At 42.2% G+C, this 21,658-nt stretch overlaps 2 protein-coding genes across 2 annotated transcripts in view; both read right to left on the bottom strand.

The window, feature by feature from the left end:
• MAP2K1 (mitogen-activated protein kinase kinase 1) overlaps positions 1–21,658 on the bottom strand; it is a 292,757-nt gene that overhangs the window by 76,484 nt on the left and 194,615 nt on the right. The gene's annotated exons all lie outside the window — the stretch shown is intronic.
• The window catches only part of SMAD6 (SMAD family member 6), a 52,254-nt gene continuing 45,352 nt past the window's right edge, over positions 14,757–21,658 (bottom strand). Inside the window, exon 4 of the mRNA XM_087972950.1 lies at positions 14,757–15,684. Coding sequence (XP_087829076.1) covers positions 15,140–15,684 — 545 coding nt within the window. The 3' untranslated portion in view covers positions 14,757–15,139. The remainder of the gene's footprint in view (positions 15,685–21,658) is intronic.

Raw genomic sequence — 21,658 nt, 5'->3', positions numbered from 1 at the left:
CTAATTCCCACAACACTGTCAAACTATTTGTATTACTATTATTCTTCGTATATGATTTATATTGTTTTATTTAGTTTCCTAGTATGATTTTGATTGTTTATAACTATGACAATCACTGTTGTATCTTATGATTATTGATGTATTTTTTATGTACACTGAGAGCATATGCACCGAAGACAAATTCCTTGTGTGTCCAATCACATTTGGCCAATAAAGAATTCTATTCTATTCTATTCTATTCCATTCCATTCCATTCCATTCCACTCCATATTTTCTATTCTATTCTATTCTATTCTATTCTATTCTATTCTATTCTATTCTATTCTATTCTATTCTATTCTATTCTATTCTATTTCATTCTATTTCTATTCTATTCTTCATTCCTCGATTCTATTCTATTCTATTCCATTCCACTCCGTTCCATTCTGTACTCTGTTCTATTCTATTCTATTCTATTCTATTCTATTCTATTCTATTCTATTCTATTCTATTCTATTCTATTCTATTCTATTCTATTCTATTCTATTCTATTCTATTCTATTTCTATTCTATTCTATTCTATTCCATTCCATTTCTATTTCTATAACATGGGTGATGTATACTTTTCATCCTTGTATTTCTGGATGCAATTACACGTGTGGGTTTTAACTTCCAGAAACTGAAGTATGTTCAGAACTACCTCTTTCGAGCAGAACTGTCTGCCCTTGGCTCCCCATCCACAGGCCCAGCTCTCTCTCACATTGACCGTTTTCTGAAAGGTAAATATGGAAAGTTCTGGAAAACCTTCAGAGAATGAATCAAACTGTTCCTCTTTGGCTTGCATTCTTATTCTGTTTTTCCATACACGGAGGTGTACATGGGATAGATATGGTCAAAAAAAGGGGGGCCCCACAGTGGTAAAATGGAAAGCCTGCAGAATTTAACTCTGTTTAACAGAACACTGTAAAAAGCAGGCGGGAAAAGGGAGACAGAAAGAAGGAGGTGGGAGGGGAGGTAAATGGAGGGGGAGGGGAGCGGGAGGAGGAAAGGAAAGGAAGGGACGAGGATAAATGAAAGACAGGAAGGGAAGGAAAAGGAAAGAAAAGAGAAGGGAAGTAAAAATGGAAGTAAAAGGGGGAAGGGAAAGGAAAGGGGTAAACGAAAGGAAGGGAAGAGAGAAAAAAGAAAAAGAAAGAGAGCAAGTGAAAAGAGAGAGAGAGAGTGAAAGAGAAAGAAAGAAAGAAAGAAAGAAAGAAAGAAAGAAAGAAAGAAAGAAAGAAAGAAAGAAAGAAAGAAAGAAAGAAACTATAATGGGGTGAAAGCATTTCCTGAGGAGAAGTTTTAGCTTCTAATATGGAACCCATTAGTGGCGAAATCTGCTTCTTCCCATGTGCCTTTTCACTGGTGTTTAACGCACAGAAGGCAGCATTGTTGCATTTCGCTCCCCTGTGCTAGTATCTCTTACCCACAGGAAATTAAATAAAGTCGCTTTTTCAAATGGCTGTCAAAAGAAGCAAGTGGACGCTGCCCTTTCCGTGATTACACTTCGAAGCCCTTATTATTATTATTATTATTTTAAACTTCTGGGCTAACTTTGATCTAATTTAATCCAGAGTCAAAACTCTCCAGGCAGATGGGCCTTTAAGCCTGAACGATGAACTTGAGGGGACGGAACCTGTCGGTGGTTTTATTCCATAGTATCTCTGACTTTATCTAAGGTCAGGGAAACTACCTATAGAAGAGAAAGGTGGCCTATGGAACAGGAGATGCACAGAACATGGAATAGCAGGGTTGGAAGGGACCTCAGAGGTCCTCTAGTCCAGCCCCTTGCTCAAGCAAGAGCAAGATGAGATTGGACAAATGCCTGTCCAATCTTTTCTTGAAACCTCCCCTGATGGAGCACCCACCACTGCCAGAGGCAGTTTTGAATTTATATTTTACCGACAAAGAAATAAAGGGTAAAGTGATATCTGTCGGTAAAATATAAATTCGACACAAAAATAGTTTGTGGAGAAAGCAACTGCCTGCGAAGGCTCCTGGACTGGGGCCGAAAGGCGAAAGTGGAAGCAGTAATAACTGGGTAGATCAGGTTGCCCTGATAGACTGGTCCCACCGGAGAAAAAAACACTTAAGCTGTTTAATTGCAGCTAAGGATCGTTTGGCCTGAAGGGAAATGGCTTTATAAAGGGTGGGGCACCCTAATTTTGTCCCTCTCGCCCTTTGAGAGCTGCATCCCCAGCATGGAGTGAAGGGTCTTTCAATCCCAGAGAACGGAGATACAAGCATTTCCACAGGGCCCCACCAGCACCAGCAGTACTTAAAAATAAATACAAAAATGTAGCTGTAAAATCCCCAAATCTATCAAATGAGCTGTAGAGATATGAAAACTGGGCATTTTGCTCCTTCCTCATCCCAAATCTTGCTGTAGAACAGTGTTTCTCAACCTTGGCAATTTTAAGACATATTTTATTTATTTACAGATTACAGATAATCAGAGTTGGAAGGGACCTTGTAGGTCATCTAGTCCAACCCTCCACCCAAGTTTGTTTGTTTGTTTATTGTTTATTATTTATTATTTATTATTTATTTATTTTGATTTGTCAATCGCTTACAAGATAATAGGTATAAGTATATACATAGTTATAAATACATGAAATGGGTACGTATAAGAAAAATAAAAGAAACAATAGGACAGGGACGGTAGGCAGCTGTGAGGTGCAGCGCAGGTAAGGGGGTGGCAGGGGGTGGGAGGATTGCGCGTGCATGCATAGGGGGTGTGGGGGGGGTGCACATTGCCATCTGGGAGCTGGCACGCAAGCATGAGCATGCAAGCACACATGTTTGGCACAGGAACCCAAAAAGCTTCACCCCCACTGTCCTAGACCCACTCTGAGATGTGACTCTCTTTGAGAGCTGTATGCAACAAAATTTCATTTTAATATATGCCGATTAGTGTCCAATCAAAGTGACAATAAAGTTATTCTAAGTCTAAGTTCTAAGTCTTTTAAAAGGCAGCTTCTACCATAAGCATGAAAAGACCCCTCCTTGAAACAAACATTCGTCTTAGCAGATGCTCTCAAACCCCTTTGTTCATTCATGGATCTTTTTTTTTTTGGTAGCCCTCTCATTCCTAACACAATTTTTTACCGCAATCCCATTAATCCAGAATACTGTACAGTTTCTCCCTACGCTCCTTTCTGTTTCTTCCATTACCACTATTTACCGGAAAATTATATCAGTGCCAGAAAGCCCCAATTCAGGCTTTCTAAGACACATTTTGGTCCTTTCATTCATAATTAAAATGACACTTTCATTTCCAGGCATGCAATTCGTTAATTCCCTTCAGCCCTTTTATTCTATTCTCATTATCTCTCCCCGTTTCTCTTAGTTCCCAGGGATGCAACCATTGGTCGAATCAAACTCACTTTTTGCATTGTCCACTGGGAAAATGAGATTAAAGTACTGAATGTAGAATAATAACAGACATGGAAGGGAGGCCTTCTACCCTAACTCCCTGTTCTAGCAGGAGACCCTATACCATCCCAGACAAATGGCTGTCCAGCCTCTTCTTGAAAACCTTCAGTGATGGAGCACCCACAACTTCTGAAGGCAAGCTGTTCCACTGATTAATTGTTCTCAGTCAGGAAATTAGACTGGATCTCTTTTTGATCAATTTCCATCTATTACTTTTTGTCCATCCTTCAGTTGCTTTGGAGAATAGCATGACCCCCTCCTCTCTGTAACAGCCCCACAGATATTGGAAGGCTGCTATCATGTCACCCTAGTACTTATCTTCATTAGATTAGACATTCCCAGTTTCCGCATATGGTTTAGCCTCCAGACCCTAATAATCGTTGTTGCTCTTCTCTGTACTCTTTGTAGAATCTCAACAGCGTTTTTGCATCCTAGAGAAGAAAACTGGTGCAGTATTCTAAGTATCACGTTACCAGTGTAGCATAAAGCGGTATTAACACTTCACGTGATCTTGATACATGCCTGTTGATTTTTCGGAAGCTGCAGCACATTGTTGGCTCATACCTAACTTAATTGAATGCTGTTGAGGCAGGTACCACCTATCCTATACCTTTGCATTTGGTTTTTCTTACCTGAGTGTAGAACCTTACTTTTCTCACCACCTAATTACATTTTGTTGGTTAAGCCCCAGTGTTCAAATCTGTCAAGAGCCTTCTGGATCTTTAGACTATCTTCTAAAATGTTGGCTTTCCCACCCAACAGATAGCTTGATATCTGCAAATTTGATGAATTCTACTTCTATTTCATCATCTAAAGTGTTCATGAAGATATTGAAGAGTACTGGGCCTAAGACTTGTGGTACCCACTGCATGTTTCCCTCCATGTAGATGTATTTCTATTGAGAACTACACATTGAGTATGGTTGGTCAGCCAGTTGTGAATCCATTTGGTGATGATACTGTTTATCCCAATTTTTTCTATCTCACCAATAAGTAGACTGTAGTCCATTTTGTCAAATGCCTTACTGAATTCCAAGAATACTATGTCCACAGCATTTTGCTGGTTCACTAATTTAGTCACTTTGTCAAAGAATGAAATTAGGTTTGTCTGGCATGATCTGTTTTTGACACACCCATGTTGGCTTCTAGTAATAACTTTACTTGTTCCTAGGTGTTTGCAGATCCATAACTTGGTATTCATTGTTTTAGGGGAACTTTTGGAAAAATTCTACGTTATATCTTCCCTTACTACAAGAAATCCAAAACTTACTTTGTAAAACTCAGACCCAGGTTCTTATGGATTCTCAACTAATTTCCTGACCATGTTACATACAGAGTCATGAATCTAATACTCTTTTCCTACATGTTTTCAGATTTATCCTCTGTTGTGTCACTTAGAATACAGATCAAATAAACAAAGCATAATTCTTAATGCCTTTACCCATTGTTACTCTTTGACAACTGTGCTGATAAGCCAATTCCCAATTTAATAAAATATCTGCCAAATGGAAGATATCCAGACATTGCACACTCTGTTTTTCCAGACAGTCCATTGATACAGACCTCATAATTTTCTTTATCTAAATGCCAAACATCTTAAATTTTACAGCAGCCTTTCTGGTTTCCTCTGAACAAACGGAGATTCCAGAGGTAATTTTAATCCATGGAGAAGGCAGCAGATAAGGGAAGGTTGATGTGAGCCATAGAGTTTATTGTATTGCGTTAGTTGTATTAGGTTCTCTATGGTTTTTGAAAATCAAGAATCGTGATCTTACATTAGCTAATCAGGAACCTCTGGAAAGTAAGTTGAATCTAAAATCTGATCTAATCTGATTTGTGTAAGGCTGCTTTGTGCCAATTGCAAGGAACAAGCCCCACTGCATGCAGTGGGATTTATTTATTTTCATATATTTCACATGAATGGAGTAAGTAACATGAAAACTGGGACTCGGGTAGTTATCTAGCCAAACCCTCTGCCCAAGCAGGAGACCCTACACCATTTCTGACGCATGGCAGTCCAATCTCTTCTTGAAAGGGATGAAGCTCCCACAACTTCTGAAAGTGTGAACCACACATCTTAAAATTGTCAAAGAAGGGTTTAAATACGTGTGATCAATACTTGGGGTGCCTTTCCAAAAAGTATGGGATAAATTCAATGGTGGGGGTAAAAGGAAGGATCCAGAACCAAAAGAAAGCAGGGTTGGCAGAAGGGATGATTAGAAATAGAAAATATTGTATAAAAATATAAACGTGTAGGAAGTTAGCACCCACCCCTCTCCTAGAAAAATGAAATATCCTAGGAAATATTAAAAAGGCAGAATATTTCCCCTAAAAAGAGAAGTAGAAACTCAGAAGCAGAAACTCCCCTCAGAAGCAGAAGCTCGCCCCCACCACACACACACCTTTTTTAATGGGCGCGCCAGAGTATTCTACATAACAAAGCCCTCTACCCGTTTCACCACCTGGCCTGGGAAGATTGCATCAGCCAGCGCTCAGGTGAAGCCATGTGGTCCAGACAAATCTACAAAGTTAGCTAAGACCCCCGTCCCCTGGGAGTCTGACAGCCATTGGGATACATTTCTTACACAGGAACAGGAAACACTAAGGTGTGGCCCAACAGAGGGTATAAAATAATTGCACTCTCAGCATCTTGCCCCTTCTTTTTCCTTCACCCAACATCTGGAAGCATGTGATTGTCCCTTTCACTTTGGAGTTCCTAAGCCATGTGGTCCTGTCCACCATTAAACCATCTTTCCAAGCAGTCACCATGTTTCCAGTGTCTTTTCCCCCCACTTGGAACGAAAATTCTTCCAACAATTGTATAAATGTATTTATTTATTGATTTGATTTGATTTGTCAATCGCTTATAAGATGCAGGTATAAGAATAAACATAGTTTTGAATACATGAGGTAGATACTTATAAGAAAAAATAAAAAGAAACAATAGGACAGGGATGGTAGGCATGATTGGTGCGCTTATGCACGCATAAATGTAAATTATAAATTATAAATGTATATAAAACATGTATTCTATGTCATAATATGCATAACAAACAAGACTGTCAGGACGATCACACAGCGTCCAATGTTTTTAACAATTTATTCAATAAAACTCTGGGGGAAAAATATACTTGGGGTGCCTTTCCCTGACCAGGGTCAGGTCACCCCAGCTGCTGACCAGAAGGAGGGTCCTCCAGGCAGGGCACTTGCCCTATAGCTGTCCTCCCCCTCTGAAGAACAGGAGGCTTTGCCAGCGGGAGGGAGGACAGGCAGGAAAGGGATGTGAGGGGAGAGCGGATAATTGGGGTGGGCAGTTTGCGTTTTGCTCAAAGAGGCACCCCTGCAGCCGCATTTTTTTGGGGGGAGCAGCGTGAGAACACGGAGCAAGCAGGAAACCGAAGCTGTTAGGTGGAAAAACCACTTCGCTGAAGCTGGCCTGAATCCAAGCCAAGACGTTGTTGCCTCCCCCCCACCAGGTGCCTGTGGAACTTCTGCCTGCTATGAACCTATTTAAGGCTTTGTATAGTTTTCCTTTATGGAGGGGGGGGGGGCATTCCCTCTGCCTGGATCCCTCTTCCAGAGTTCCTCAACTTAGCAGAGTCAATGTTGACAATGCTGGGACATCTGGCAGATACCGAAGCTGGAGAAGACTCTTGGAGCCTCTTAATTTGTTTACGTAGATAAGAAAGAAAGAAAGAAAGAAAGAAAGAAAGAAAGAAAGAAAGAAAGAAAGAAAGAAGGAAGGAAGGAAGGAAGGAAGGAAGGAAGGAAGGAAGGAAAGGAAAGGAAAGGAAAGGGAAGAAGGAAGGAAGGAAAGAAGAAAGAAAGAAAGAAAGAAAGAAAGAAAGAAAGAAAGAAAGAAAGAAAGAAAGAAAGAAGGAAGGAAGGAAGGAAGGAAGGAAGGAAGGAAGGAAGGAAGGAAAGAAAGAAAGGAGGGAAGAAGGAAGGAAAGAAAGAAGGGAGGGAGGGAGGAAGAGAGAGGAAAGGAGGAAGGAAAGAAAGAAGGGAGAAAGAAAGAAAGAAAGAAAGAAAGAAAGAAAGAAAGAAAGGAAGGAAGGAAGGAAGGAAGGAAGGAAGGAAGGAAGGAAGGAAGGAAAGAAAGAAGGAAGGAAAGGAAAGGAAAGAAAGAAGGGAGGGAAGAAGAAGGAAAGAAAGAAGGGAGGGAGGGAGGAAGAGAGAAGGAAAGAAAGAAGGAAAGAAAGAAAGGAGGAAGGAAGAAAGAAAGAAGGAAAGAAAGAAAGAAAGAAAGAAAGAAAGAAAGAAAGAAAGAAAGAAAGAAAGAAAGAAAGAAAGAAAGAAAGAAAGAAAGAAAAAGAAAGAAAGACTATGAATTTTTCTCCGCAGTTTCCGTCTAATCGCTGGCATTGAAAGATATACAACGTCTGTCTCTGGAGTTTCAGGCTATCAGACCTGGGCCATTGACACAGGTTTGTTCTCCATGAGCTGGGTGGTCCCTTTGAATGGCCTTTGCAAGTGACTGGCCAGCATCAAACATCCAGGGGTTAAATTCTGCAAGTTCACAAAAGGTTTGGTAACTTCTCTGGGGGAACCTCAGTTTTCTGACAAACTGCCCTAATTTAAGATTAGCCCCATAGAGGCAACCTAACAAGGCAGGCACAGGCTCCAGAGAGTAATTAGAAAAAACAATGGCTACCAACCTGCCTTCCATGGAGGACCCGTATCCTGCACAAGTCAAAAAGAGGGCTGGGAAAATATTTACAGACCCCTCACATCCCGGACATAAACGGTTTCAACTCCTTCCCTCAAAACGACACTATAGAGCACTGCACACCAGAACAATTAGACACAAGGACAGTTTTTCCCAAAAGCCATCACTCTGCTAAACAACTCATTTCCTCAACACTGTTTACAAAGTCTGCACTACTATTCCTATTAACCTTCTCATCACTCCTTATCGCCAATCTCCTCCCACTTGTGACTGCATGACAGTAACTTTGTCGCTTGTATCTTACGATTTATATTGACTGTTTCCTAGTATGATTTGATTGCTTATTTGTACCCTATGACTATCATTAAGTGTTGTACCTTATGATTCTTGATGAATGTATCTTTTATTTTATGTACACTGAGAGCATTTGCACCAAGACAAATTCCTTGTGTGTCCAATCACACTTGGCCAATAAAAGAATTCTGTTCTGTTCTGTTCTGTTCCGTTCCGTTCCATTCTGTTCTATACTATACTATTCTAGAGCAGGGGTCTCCAACCTTGGCAACGTTACGACTGGTGGACTTCAACTCCCAGAGTCCCTCAGCCAGCAAAGCTTAAAGTTCTTAAACTTGCCAAGGTTGGAGACCCCTGCCGTAGAGCACACCTTCATGGCGCCCTCACAGAACACACTGGCTCTTTGGATGGGTTCATATGACACACAAAGCCCAGAGACAGAAACAAAGAAAGGCAACATCATATTCCTATTTGCTGAAACAAGGACTGGATTCCTAGTGCAGAAACCATCCGATCCCCAAGTAATGTGTGAACTGGAGACTCCTGGGCTCTCCAGGCATCCCTTCAAGGTTTTAAGACGAAGGCTCCAAGCTCGGTTTGGAAAAGGAGGAGGCTGCGTTTTGCAAGGCCAGCCTGCCAAAGATGAGTCTCTTCATTTGTCTCCCCAGCTCAAGTAAACACCAACCCATTGTTTAGAGAAGATGTGACTTTTCAAAGCAAAAGCAACATTTTGCTGGGTGGTGGGGAAGAGAGGATTGTTCCGCAACACTCATTTTGTATAAAAGCTGCATTTGAGAGCGATTGGAGGGCCAAAGAAAGGGAGGATGGAGACAAACGGGTCCCCTCCCCCTTCCACCATTTGATAAATCCTGAAAGACTCAGAAAGGCTCAAACCTTCTGATCTACGACTTCATTGTTTGCCACACCAAAGCGGAGTTTTACAACAGTATCAAATAACCCACAAATGCCACAAAGGACAGGATGTGTGTGTTTGCTGAAAAACAACCTGAAAGGTTTCAGATGTCACACATTAACCAACTACAGCGGCTTAGCTCTTCGCAGTGAGCAAGCCCAGCGGATTCCCAGCCCACCCCTTTGAAGTGCAATTTTGAGCAGCGCATGCTACATACTAATCAGGCAACTCTAAAACTTTCTTCTTGGTTGCTTACAAGGGCTGTATTTCAGGGCTGCAATAAATTTACCCCTCCAGAACCATTCCCTCACCCTCCTGACATTTTAATGTCACCTTTTGCAAATGCATCTTACCAAATGGAAGAGACTTAAAAAGAAAAAAAAATTAAGGAACCAGTTCTGAGCAACAGAATAAGAGTTGGGAGGGGCTTTGGACTTCTTCTAGTTCAGGGGTCCCTAACCCTAACCAGAGGTGGTATTCGGCAGGTTCTGATCAGTTTTATTTTATTTTTATTTATTTATTTTGTCAAGCAATTATAAGATAACAGGTGTAAGTATAAACATAGTTATGGATTCATGAAATGGATACATATAAGAAAAATAAAAATAATAAAAAGAAAAAGAAACAATAGGACAGGGACGGTAGGCACGTTGGTGCGCTTATGCACGCCCCCTACAGACCTCTTAGGAAAGGGGTAGGAAAGGGGTCTAAGGTTAAAGTTCTGGTTAAAGTTCTAAGGTTAAAGTTCTGGAGAACCGATAGCAGAAATTTTGAGTAGCTGGGAGAACTGGCCAATCCCACCTCTGACTGGCCCCGCCAACCCCATCTCTTCTCCGCCTCCCATTGAGTCCAAGCTGATTGGCTGGGTCTACTTTTGTTGCCCTGCACAGGAGAACGGAGCTGGAAAGCAGGTTAGGGGGGTGGGGAGGGAATGGGGATTTTGCAGTAGTCTTTCCCTGCCATGCCCACCAAGCCACGCCCACAGAACCAGTAGTAAAAAAAATGTAATCCCACCACTGACTCTAAACCCTATTTGGAATTGGGCCACATGAGGGGTGGTTGGAGCATGTGTGTGTGCACACAATTTGTGTGGGCGATGGCCCGGCGGGCACCATTTGTGCAAGGGCTACATACATGTGCCAGCCAGCCGTTCTTGCAGCCCATACCCCCTGTATCTCCCTCATCCCACCCCAGACAGCCCCCCCAAGCCGTAGTCTCTTTTTGAAAGCCTCCAGTGATGGAGCAACCACAACTTCTGGAAGTAGGCCATCCTACTGATTCATTGTTCTCCTGGTCAGGCAATTTCTCCTTCCTTCTAAGTTGCTTCTCTCTCTCCTTGGTTAGTTTCCATCCATTGCTTCTTGTCCTGCCTTCCTGTGCCTTGGAAAATAGATTGACCTCCTCTTGACAAAAAGGGGATCAATTTATTCTGGGCAAATATATTTCAGCCCAAGAAAAGCAACAGGAATATATATAAAATATATATATAAAATCCAACAGGTATGCAGGTAATACCTGAACCTACTTTGGTTGACCTGAACATAGCTGGTTATTGCTGGGATGAGAGACCGCTAGGAAGTTTGATGGTTAATAATCTAGTTATACTATAATAGTTATAATAAGTTATACTACCTGAGGCTTCTCAGAAAACAACAACTGAATGGAAAATTGCTGGTGACCTTCTACCACTGCACCATAGAGAGTATCTTAACTTACTGCACAACTGTGTATGGTTTGCCAATTGCACTGTGGCAGATAAGACAGCACTCCAGAGGGTGAACATCATTGCCCAGAGGATCATGGGTTGCCCTCTCCCCTCTTTGGAAGAGCTTTGTAGCTCCTGCTGCCCTAAAAAAGTTCAAAACATCCTCAAAGATCTGTCTCATCCTGGGCACCCTTTTTTTTTTGAACTATTACCATCTGGCAGACGGTACAGGACAATAAAAACAAGGACAAATAGGCTGAAAAACAGCTTCTATCCCAGGGCAGTCGCTCTTTTGAATTCTACTATATAATGCAGTATTGGTGCGGTGTCGGGGTTTTCAGTTCAATGTGTGGAGGGTGAAGGGTGTGTGTTTGTGTTTATTTTCATGGTCATGATGTGCACTGAAGATGGTGTTTGATTTCGTTGTAGGAGGTGCAATGACAATAAAGTTAACTAACTGGGAAGTAAAAGAAAAATCACACCCCAGAAGACATTAGGAATCCAAATTATTGACAATTAGGATGTGAAGACATTGGTTAAGTGAATTTAATTTGAGGGAGACTTCACTGCTTTTCTCTCTAAGGAATGTTGTCTTGTCAAGAAGTAGCAGGACTTGGCCTAGATCTTGAATCTGGAGCAGAGGTCTCCAGACCTGGTAACTTTAAGACATTCTGGGAATTCTGGGAGTTGAAGTCCACAAGTCTTAAAAGTTGTGAAGCCTGATGATCCCTGATCTAGAATAATAATTAGAAAGAAGAGCCAAAAGCCATTGTCTATTCTTCCGGATCTCCTCGTGACCTTCCAGATGCTTTTTTGGGGAAGCCATGATTCAGGAAACAACACTCAAGATTAAATCCACTTTCCCCCATGATTTTTTGTCCAATTCCCCAGTCATCTAGACTAGCGACTATCACTAGGCTCAGTGCCAATGAACTCCACGTGAACTCCATTTATTTAGACATTTCTCTAAATTTAGCAATAACTATCACCTCCCAATTCCTACAAGATTTGAAATAAGTTGTCACCTGTAAGAAAGGTTGGACCTATTGAAACCAAGAGCAAGGTTCAGTCCCCTGAACTTAAAAGAATGGAGGCCGAGCAGAAGCATCAGAAGAAATGTCTACCCAGAAGAGGGATGGATCCCTTCAGTTTTGAAGGGACTTGATAGTCCTCTAGAATAGGGGTCTTCAACCTTGGCAACTTTAAGACTTGTGGACTTCAACTCCTAGAGTTCCTCAGCCAGCAAAGTTGAAGTCCACAAGTCTTAAAGTTGCCAAGATTGGAGACCCTTGCATAGAGGACACCTTCAGGACACTCTCACAGAACACACGGACTCTTTTGATGGGTTCATATGACACAAAGAAAGGAAACATAATACACGACTATTTGCTGAAACAAGGACTGGATTCCGACAGCAGAAACCACCCGATCCCCAAGTAATGTGTGAGGAACTGGCTGAGGAAATCTGGGAGTTGAAGTCCACAAGTCTTAAAGTTGCCAAGATTGGAGACCTCTGCTCTAAAAAGTACTGGTAGGTTCCTGACTGAGCAGCATTAACAGTGGATTAACAGTGGATTAAGTGAGTTGGATTAACAGTGTCCTCTCCTGGCCCCACACAGTAGAGGAACCTCTGGTACATAGCACATCTCCCCCTCACTCCATCCAAAACATGGGCCTCTGTGGAGTCGTGGGAGCCCTCCAGGAGGACAACATGTTCAAATTGGTTCAGCCTCTTTTGCCAGAGAGGAGTTGGACGTCTGCCTAAAATCATAAAACAGCTTTGTAAGAAAGAAGAACGGAGCTAACATCCCAATACAAACTCCAATGATGTTCTGGCAGAGACTGGGGGCTCTTGTTAATTTCCCTCCCACCATACCCTGGATTTAATTTTATTATTTAAATAGTGCAAGGAACAAGAAAAGACCACAGTTCTTGAATCCTGAGAGAAGCCAGCTGGGTTTTGCATAAAGGCAAGAATTTGCTTCTGCTCTCGTATCATTGGAGGACTAAAAAGACATTCTTTTAGTTGATCAGCCAGCCTATATTGATTGAACGTGGAAAAATCAAGCACTGTCTCAATTTACCTTCCTCCTGCGTGAGGGATCATTAGGCAAGCAGTGGGGTGGAAGGCACCCGTGTCTCCATGCGTCTGTTATCACCAATCCCATGCATTTATAAGGAACACACACGTTAAAAAGAGATTGCCAAAGAGATGCATTTGATTATCGTTAAAAAATAAAATAAAAAATAGAAGTCTTGGCTTTGCAAAGGAATAGCTCTTAAGAACGCTTGCAATTGGTCCAAATGGGAGCTATGAAATAGTTGAGGTTGATTGTGTAATGCAGGGGCTGTTTTAATTTAATGGCATTTAATACAACTGCGGGGCCGTGTTTTTGTTTCATTTTATTTGATTATTTTTTTTCAGAGCAACCCCAGGATAGAGGCAGGTTTTTTTTTTGGGGGGGGTGTAAAACCCTGATGCAGCTGGATTCCTCAGAAGGGACTTGAGGAGAAGGTGCTGCAGCCGAGATGTTCATCCAGGATCTATGCCAGGCGCAAGCAAGATCCAGATGTGTAGAGCAGAGATCTCCAAACTTGGCAACTTTAAGACTTGTGGACTCCCAGAATTTTGGGAGTTGAAGTCCACAAGTCTTAAAGTTGCCAAGTTTGGGATTCTGGGTGTTGAAACCCACAAGTCTTAAAAGTGGCCAATTTTGGGGACCCCCGGTGTAGAGTTTAAGCTTACTGGTCCTTTATTATATTTTGACCTATTATTCAGGATTCTTCCCAGACTGCCAGCCTTCACCTGGAAACAGGCAGGTAAGGCTCTAAGGAGCTTAAAGAAGGTCGGTTCTGGATCTGTTTTGGCTACGACACAAGGATTCAAGGCTAACTCCGTGCTTGAGGCCTCTCCCTGTCTACCTGGGTGTTCCTGAATCTCCGGGGAGGGACAGAAGCCGAGCAGAGCATCCCCATCAGAACACAAAGATCTTACCCGAAACTTATAGTAAAGAGAAAGCATATTTGGCTATTCGTGTGTTAACTGCAGCTAGAACTGTATTTACTCAAAACTGGAAAAGTGAAGAGATTCCTACTGATGGAAAATGTGATTAGAAAAATATTAGAATGTGCAGATATGAACAGATTATTAACACTTGCAATTAAAGAGAAGGAGCAAGCGGAATATTTTAAGGTATGGGAACTACATATTTTGATTTATTTTAAGCTAGAGAAAAATACAAAAGCTACACATAGCTAATAGATTAGTAAAATATAGAAAAGAGGTTTGTAGAACTAAACATGTCAAAAAGAGGGGTGTTACAGTAATAGAGATATTATGTATATGAATAAGATAAGAATAGAGAATTAATACCAAAGAAATGAACACGGATGTAATTTTAATTATTATTGCACAAGATATTTGTATTCAGATGACACGCTGCTAAATGGAAGATGAATTGTATGTAGTTTAAATAAAATAAAATAAAATATTTACCAAAAAAAAAAAGAATGCAAAGAAATGGGGAAAGAGACCTTCTTTGGAAGGGAGAAGGGATCTGCCAAGAATAGGGTCAGCTACAAACCGGGCCCAGTTTGGTTCTGGTTTTTATTTCATTTCATGCCAACTCCAGAAATATATTGTCTTGAAGTCATAAATAATTCCCCTTCCCATTTTCTTTCTTTCTTCAAAAAGTAATTAAAAAAAAAACAGACAACAGGGGAACCTATAAATGCAAATAGTTTATTATCAATGAGCAACTCGTTTTTGGCCTGGATATTACTATTAAAAAAACAACAACTATACAGCCAAAATCCTGGTAATACTCCAATATTTGCTGTATATTTTTTTCCATCTTTTTTTTTAAAAACAACAACTGTACTACTGAAAGACTTTTAGCCAAAGTGCATTTTCCATTTTTTGTCCATATACACATTGCACCGTACATAAATAATGACATTATAAAAATGACTCCATAATTACAAGTATAATATATATATTTTCATATTATATATATATATATATATATATATATATAAAACTTTATATTAAATCTAGGTAGATGATATTTGGGGTCCTCGGGGCTTCGCTCCTCAGCATGCAACAGCTACCTGTTGTTTGTGTTGAGCAAAATTTCTAGCCAGCAGGGACAAGAGGTGATAAATTGCCTGGAGTAGCAGGGCCCCCAGCCTTTCGCAAAGCTGATCCGGACGCTGTTCGGGTCGTAGGGTCCATCTGGGTAGTCCAAGTCAGGGGCATGCGTCAAGAGGCAGGATTTCTCGTAGTCAAAGGCCTTGATCGAATACCCAGGCATCACTTTGTGCACAATTAAGGTCCTACAGCTGGGAATGTCCAGCGTTGGGGAATTGACGAAGATCGGGTGCTCGCTTCGGTTGTAAGCCCACACGCCGTCCGCTTCTTTGCTGAGCAAAATCCCGTAGCCGATCTTGTTCCTAGTCCTCTGCACCGTCTCGTTCCTGTTCTCCGGGATGAGCTGTCCGAGGCAGAAGCCGTTTCCTTGAGGTAGGTCATAAAATATACTGACGGATTGTTCGTACACTGTGTAGAGGCGACCCACACGGGTCCGGTGCTCCCAGTAGGCCACGTTGCACCAGTGGCTGTGCTTCGTGGCATCGGGCGACATGCTGGCATCTGGGAAGAGAGGAAGGGACAGGTTAGGTCAGCCCAAAGGAAGAGAAGCTCTGAACCAACATGGCTGCTCGAGGCCTGGCGGCCGGAACTGCCACCTCGCTGCCAGCCTGCCGTGAACCCGGGGGAGGGGAGGAGCTGGAGGGCTGGGCGAGGGCCTGGGGAAAGTGAATGAAGACTTCAAGGTCATTCCCTTGCAAGAAGAAAGCCAACCTGTTCCCAAAACATCTCTTTTAAACTTGAATGGGTAATGAGAGACAAACAATGGGAAGGGACCAAGGGAAAAGAAAGTTAACTGGCGAAAATCTGGCATGGCTTCTCACCCACTGTAATTCACTTGACGTCTAGTAAACTGTCATGCCCCTGTTGGAGTCTGGCTCTGAGGGAGAGGAGGAGGAACAGCCAACAGGGAATGGGAGTATGGCTCCGGAGGTTGTGGAGGAAACTGGGAAAGGGCATAGGCCAGCTGGGCATTCAGAGGAAGACCCAGGCCCATCCCCTCTTCATCCTAGGGCACCCAGGGAAGAGCAGATAAGGGAGAAATATGAGTGGCGTGGTCTACAGGGAGGAAGGGGCCCTGATCCCCTTCATGGGCTGCAGCTGTGAGGACTGTTTAAAAGGACAAACTGCGTATGGCCCAAAGCTGGAAGGAAAACGTGAAATAATTCTAGTCTTACAGTTCTTATCTGAGTTCTGGCATCCTTCCCATTTCAATATATGTGGACGTCTTCAAACCCTTATCCTGTCTTGTCTCCTTAATTGCTTCAGTGTGGTTTGTGTTGTTTTTTTTCTATTTATAATTTATATGTATTTTGAGTTTGAACGGCATTTAGTTTACTTTATTGTCATTGCATCTCGTACAACGAAATCAAACACCATCTTCAGTGCACATCATGACCACGACCATGAAAAAGACTTGTGGACTTCAACTCCCAGAATTCCTGAGCTAACGTGATTGGAGGAGGAATTCTGGGAGTTGAAGTCCACAATTTTTAAAGATGTCAAGTTTGAAGAGCCCTAGAATATATAGAGAAAGAGAGGTAGAATAGATAAAGATAGATAGAAGAGAGAGAGAGAGAGAGAGGATAGATAGAAAAGATAGATAAAGAGAGGAAGAATAGAGAGGATAGAGAGGATAGATAGATAGATAGATAGATAGATAGATAGATAGATAGATAGATAGATAGATAGATAGAAAAGATAGATAAAGAGAGGTAGAATAGATAGAGAGAAAGAGAGAGATAGGATAGAGTAGGTAGGTAGGTAAATAGATAGAAAGAATAGAGCAAGGGTCTTAAAACTTGGCAAGTTCAAGGTTTGTGTACTTCAACTCCCAGAATCCCTGAGCTAACATGACTGGAGGAATTCTGGGAGTTGAAGTCCACAAGTCTTAAAGCTGTCAAGTTTAGAGACCTCTGTTCTAGAACCAGATAATGTCCTAATTGGAAGGAAAAGAGCAATTTTTGCATATATGGATACACCACAGGGATGGCAGATTTGAAGATAAAAAGAAAAGGCTGAAATGGATGGATTATGCATCGCCCTTGATGCATTTAGGTGGAAGAACAGATCACACCCATTTTTGCAAAAAGCAAAGTTTTTTACATACAAATAACACCTTACTGGCTGTTATATCTCACAATGATATTTGGATAATTTCTAGGTTTCTGGCTGGGGTCTGAATTACCAAAGAACATCCATCAAAGGATGAGATTCCTACTGTGTTAATTCTTTGATGAATAAAAAACAAGGTCAAACTGTTTTAATTCTTGTTTAAAACCAGAATCAGAGGAAAATGCTTTGACCTTTCCATTTCACCTTTATCTGGAACCCTTCAAACCTGAACAGCGCAAAGATCAGAGTCCCTCTTCTGTGCCTTTTTTTGGGGTGTGTGTGGTGTGTGGTGGTGCACATGAAAATACTTTCTAACAGCCCCGAAGTTGTTTTAAGGGATGTCATCTTTAAAGGAACAGGATAGCAGTCAAGCTATTTTCTAAAGCGCCTGTAGGCCAGACAAGGAATAATGGATGGAAACGGAACAAGGAGAGATTCAACTTGGAAATAAGGGGAAACTTTCTGTCAGTGAGAACAATCCACCCATGGAACAGAAGTTGCCCTTGGAAGTTGTGGGAGCGCCATCACTTGAGACCTTCAAGAAGAGACTGGATTGCCATCTGTCAGAAATGGTGGTGGGTCTCCCGCTTGGGCGGGGGTTGGACTAGATGACCTACAAGGTCCCTTCCAACTCTGATTATCTGTAATCTGTTAACAGCACAGAAATAGCAACCGAAGATAAATAACTAAGCAACCGGAGCATTAGATGTTTTCTCCCTCTGCTACTATCTGAAGTCTGTAGTCCTTTTCGTGGAACCTCGGCCAAGCATTCTTGGTTTGTGGGAAAAACCCTGAACCTGGCTCGGAGCTTCCCATCAAACCTATCGCAAGACGTCGCCCTCCTGACCTTGTTCCTTGAGGCCATCCAGTCCAATTAACTCTGAAGTCAAACCGATACCATCATTTGGCTTGAGAGAGAGAGCAGACTGACAGCGCTGGATTTCAAAAATAGAGGCCTACTTTCTCTCTCCCGCTCCCACCCAACGACCCCCTTTCATTCTCAAATTTCACTGGCAGGAAAAGCAGACATTACTTGCCCAGGGAACCAACCCTAAACTGCTGTTGTTTTGCTAAAGATTAACTTTGAGTTGTAACTCTCTGCAGTTTTCAAATGGGAGAGGAGGAGGAGGAGGGGAAGACCGTCAACCTGGCTCAAGTTTCCCCAGGCAAAATCCTGGACCAAGAATGTTATTTGGTTCAAAAAACAACAACCACCACCACCACCCCAAAATGATTTTAGAAGACTTTAACCATGCAAAAACAAGCTTGTGAGAATGCTCAAGATCAGAGGTCTCCAAACTTTAAGGCTTCTGGACTTCAACTCCCTGGCTGGAGAATTCTGGGAGTTAAAGTCCACAAGTCTTAAAGCTGCCAAGTTTGGAGAGCTCTGCTCAAGATTTAACAGTCACAGGGGAAAAATGCCTGTGTGAATTGTTCTTCTGCAATTTGTCTCCCTGTGTTCTCCAAATTGGCTGATACACTGATAAACCATGTTCGCCTGAGCCTGGAGGGTTTGAACTTCAGGTCTACCTGTGTCCAAAACAAATGATACCACCAGCTACACAGTTCCTTAAAAACTAAGTTAGGCGCATGAAGGTCTGGCCTGAAAATGACAGTCCTAAATCAATCATCATCAAACAGAGGAGGAGTTTTTAGATGGAGAAGGTTGAGGGAAATACGGGCAGGTTCAAGAGGAGCTACTCAGTCAAGCAAGTAGGTCCAGAGAAGGAACTGGAAGCTACATCCCAGAATTGAACTGAAGAAGCTTCTTGGATGAGAAGTGAAGCATTTTCAAAGAAAACACAAGGAAGTACAGTTGCTTTTTGGACTACATTTTAGGAAGCTGGAAAAGTATATTGCCAAGCTTTGAATGGTTAGTTTATTGATTGATTTTTAATTCTAGTTTTGATTTAATTGCACCAATTTTATGATGCTCTATTCTCTCCATTTTAATACCTGCAAGCCATTTTGAGTGTAGGAATAAAGAGCTGGAATACACACACACATACATACATACATACATACATACATACATACATACATACATACATATCTCTATCTATCTATCTATCTATCTATCTATCTATCTATCTATCTATCTATCTATCTATCTATCTATCTATATATAAAAATATAATTCATCCATCCGTAGCCTACATTGATCTCAGGGCTCAACTATCCTTTTTGCAGTTGATCAACGATTTACAGAATATTGCTGGATTTCCTTACTACAGCAAATACCCAATTTTGCACGGTTTTCCTTCTTCTATCCAAACTTTTGGCAGCTAATGTTCTGCTGGCTTGGCCAGCATTAAGCATTCAGAGGCGGGGGAAATGAGAGAATATTACAAGCCAACGGTTTCGGCTGAATCCTGGTAAGACCAAAGGGCTATATGGGTGCATGGATTTGAGAGTTTAACATCTTTACTTCTGGATGGGATTGCACTGCCTCCTACACACACTCACAACTCCTGCTTGAAGGGTAGGTAGTCATTGCGGCTAAGAGAGCCTTTGTGCAACTTTCGGGTTGTGTGTGTCAGTTGTGCCCTTTCCTGGATCCGACTCCCTGCACCTTAAATCCTTCACACCTGGTCATCTAGCATTTGGACTACTGCAATGGGCTCTACGTGGGGCTCCCCTTGAAGAGACCAGGAAGGTTTCCAGGTGCAGATCATGGCTGCGTGAACAGTTCTTGGGGTCCCAGGGAGGCCCATATAACACTGCTGTTCTGTGAACTGCGCTGGTTGTCAGTTTGCTTCTGCGTCCAATTCAAAGTGTTGGTTATCACCTTTAAAGTCCTCAGTGGCATGTCTCCAGAAACTGTCCAAGAAACTGTCCCCCCAATGGTATTGTTGTGCCCCACTCACTCCAGCAAAAGGGGCATGCTGCAGATCCCACCGGTCAAATTTTAAAAACGTTTTAGTGTTTTTTTTATTTTTGGCTTATAGGCTGTTACAAACTGCTCGTGATCACTTTTAATAATAATAATACTTTGTCGTCATTGTACGTATATACACAGTATCCACCCGTGATGGCGAACCTATGGCATGCGTGGCACAGGTGGCACGTAGAGCCATTTGTTCTGGCACGCGAGCTGCAGGCAAACTTACCTCACTGCGCATGAGCGGACCTCACAGCAGATTTTCGGCCGGTTTGAGGCCTTTTTCGGCCTTCCAAAGGCTTGAGGAAGGCTTCTGCAGGCTTCGCAGGCCGAAAACTAGCCCTGTTTTGTCACTTCCTGTTTTTCCAAAAATACCAGAAGTGACGAAACCGGACTAGTTTTCGGCCTGCAAAGCCTGCAGAAGCCTTCCTCAAGCCTCTGGGAGGCCAAAAAAGGCCTCAAACCGGCCGAAAATCTGCTGTGAGGCGCAGTGCAGGTAAGGGGGCAGTGTGGGTGGGTGGATGGGGATTGAACGTGCATGCGTAGGGGGCATGCGCTCATTGTCTTCTGGGTGCTGGCACGCAGCGCAAGCATGCAAGCACAAGCACAATGTTTGACACAGGAGCCCAGAAAGTTTAGCCACCACTGGTATACACAGTATGCTGTGTATATATGTACAATGACAATAAAGTATTATTGAAATATTAAAGTACAATGAAATTCACATCACACCCAGAGACCAGACTCAACACGCGTACAACATGACAATCCCCAAACACCCCCACACCCACCCAAATTCCCCACCCCCTAAAAACACACAAGCATCCACACAACAGACCAAGTAATATTGTCCAACAGCTCACTGACGGTGGTCCTTAAGTTCATTGTTAAGTGCAATTATAGCTCTGGGATTAAATACTGTTCAGAAAACGTGTGGTCTGAGTTTTAATTGTTCTGTATCTTCTGCCAGAAGGCAACAGTTCATAAAGATTGTGAGCAGGATGGGAAGAGTCTCTGAGAATAGTGAAACAGGCAGCATATAAATATAAATAACAATAAATAACAGAATAATAGAGCTGGAAGGGACCTTGAAGGTCTTCTAGTCCAGCCCCCTGGTCAAGTAGGAGAACCTATACCATATCTCAGACCAGTGACTGTCCAGTCTTTTCTTAAAAAACCTCCAGTGATGGAGCACTCACAACTTCTGCAGGCAAGCCATTCCACTGGTTAATTATGTGAAATATGTGAAATGAAAATCCCAACCGGTTGTTTTTTTTTTCCATTACCCCACCACAACCAATCCTCTTGGTGACACAGTCTCCCCCTTTCTGGTATCTTCCAGAGATTCTGGAGGATGGTTTGCACCACTCTTAGGCAGCTTTGTGTGTTGAACAGAACAGAACATTAGAACAGAACAAGAATAACAGAGTTAGAAGAGACCCTGAGATTGCAAGTGGAAACTCTGGGACTGAGACTTTGAGA

Source organism: Notechis scutatus, chromosome 11 (assembly GCF_049901735.1).
Source record: "Notechis scutatus isolate UNSWTSFEM ecotype Mainland chromosome 11, rNotScu1.2, whole genome shotgun sequence".
NCBI lineage: Eukaryota > Metazoa > Chordata > Lepidosauria > Squamata > Elapidae > Notechis > Notechis scutatus.
The sequence above is the reverse complement of the archived record's forward strand: the minus strand, read 5'-3'. Positions and strand labels throughout refer to the sequence as shown.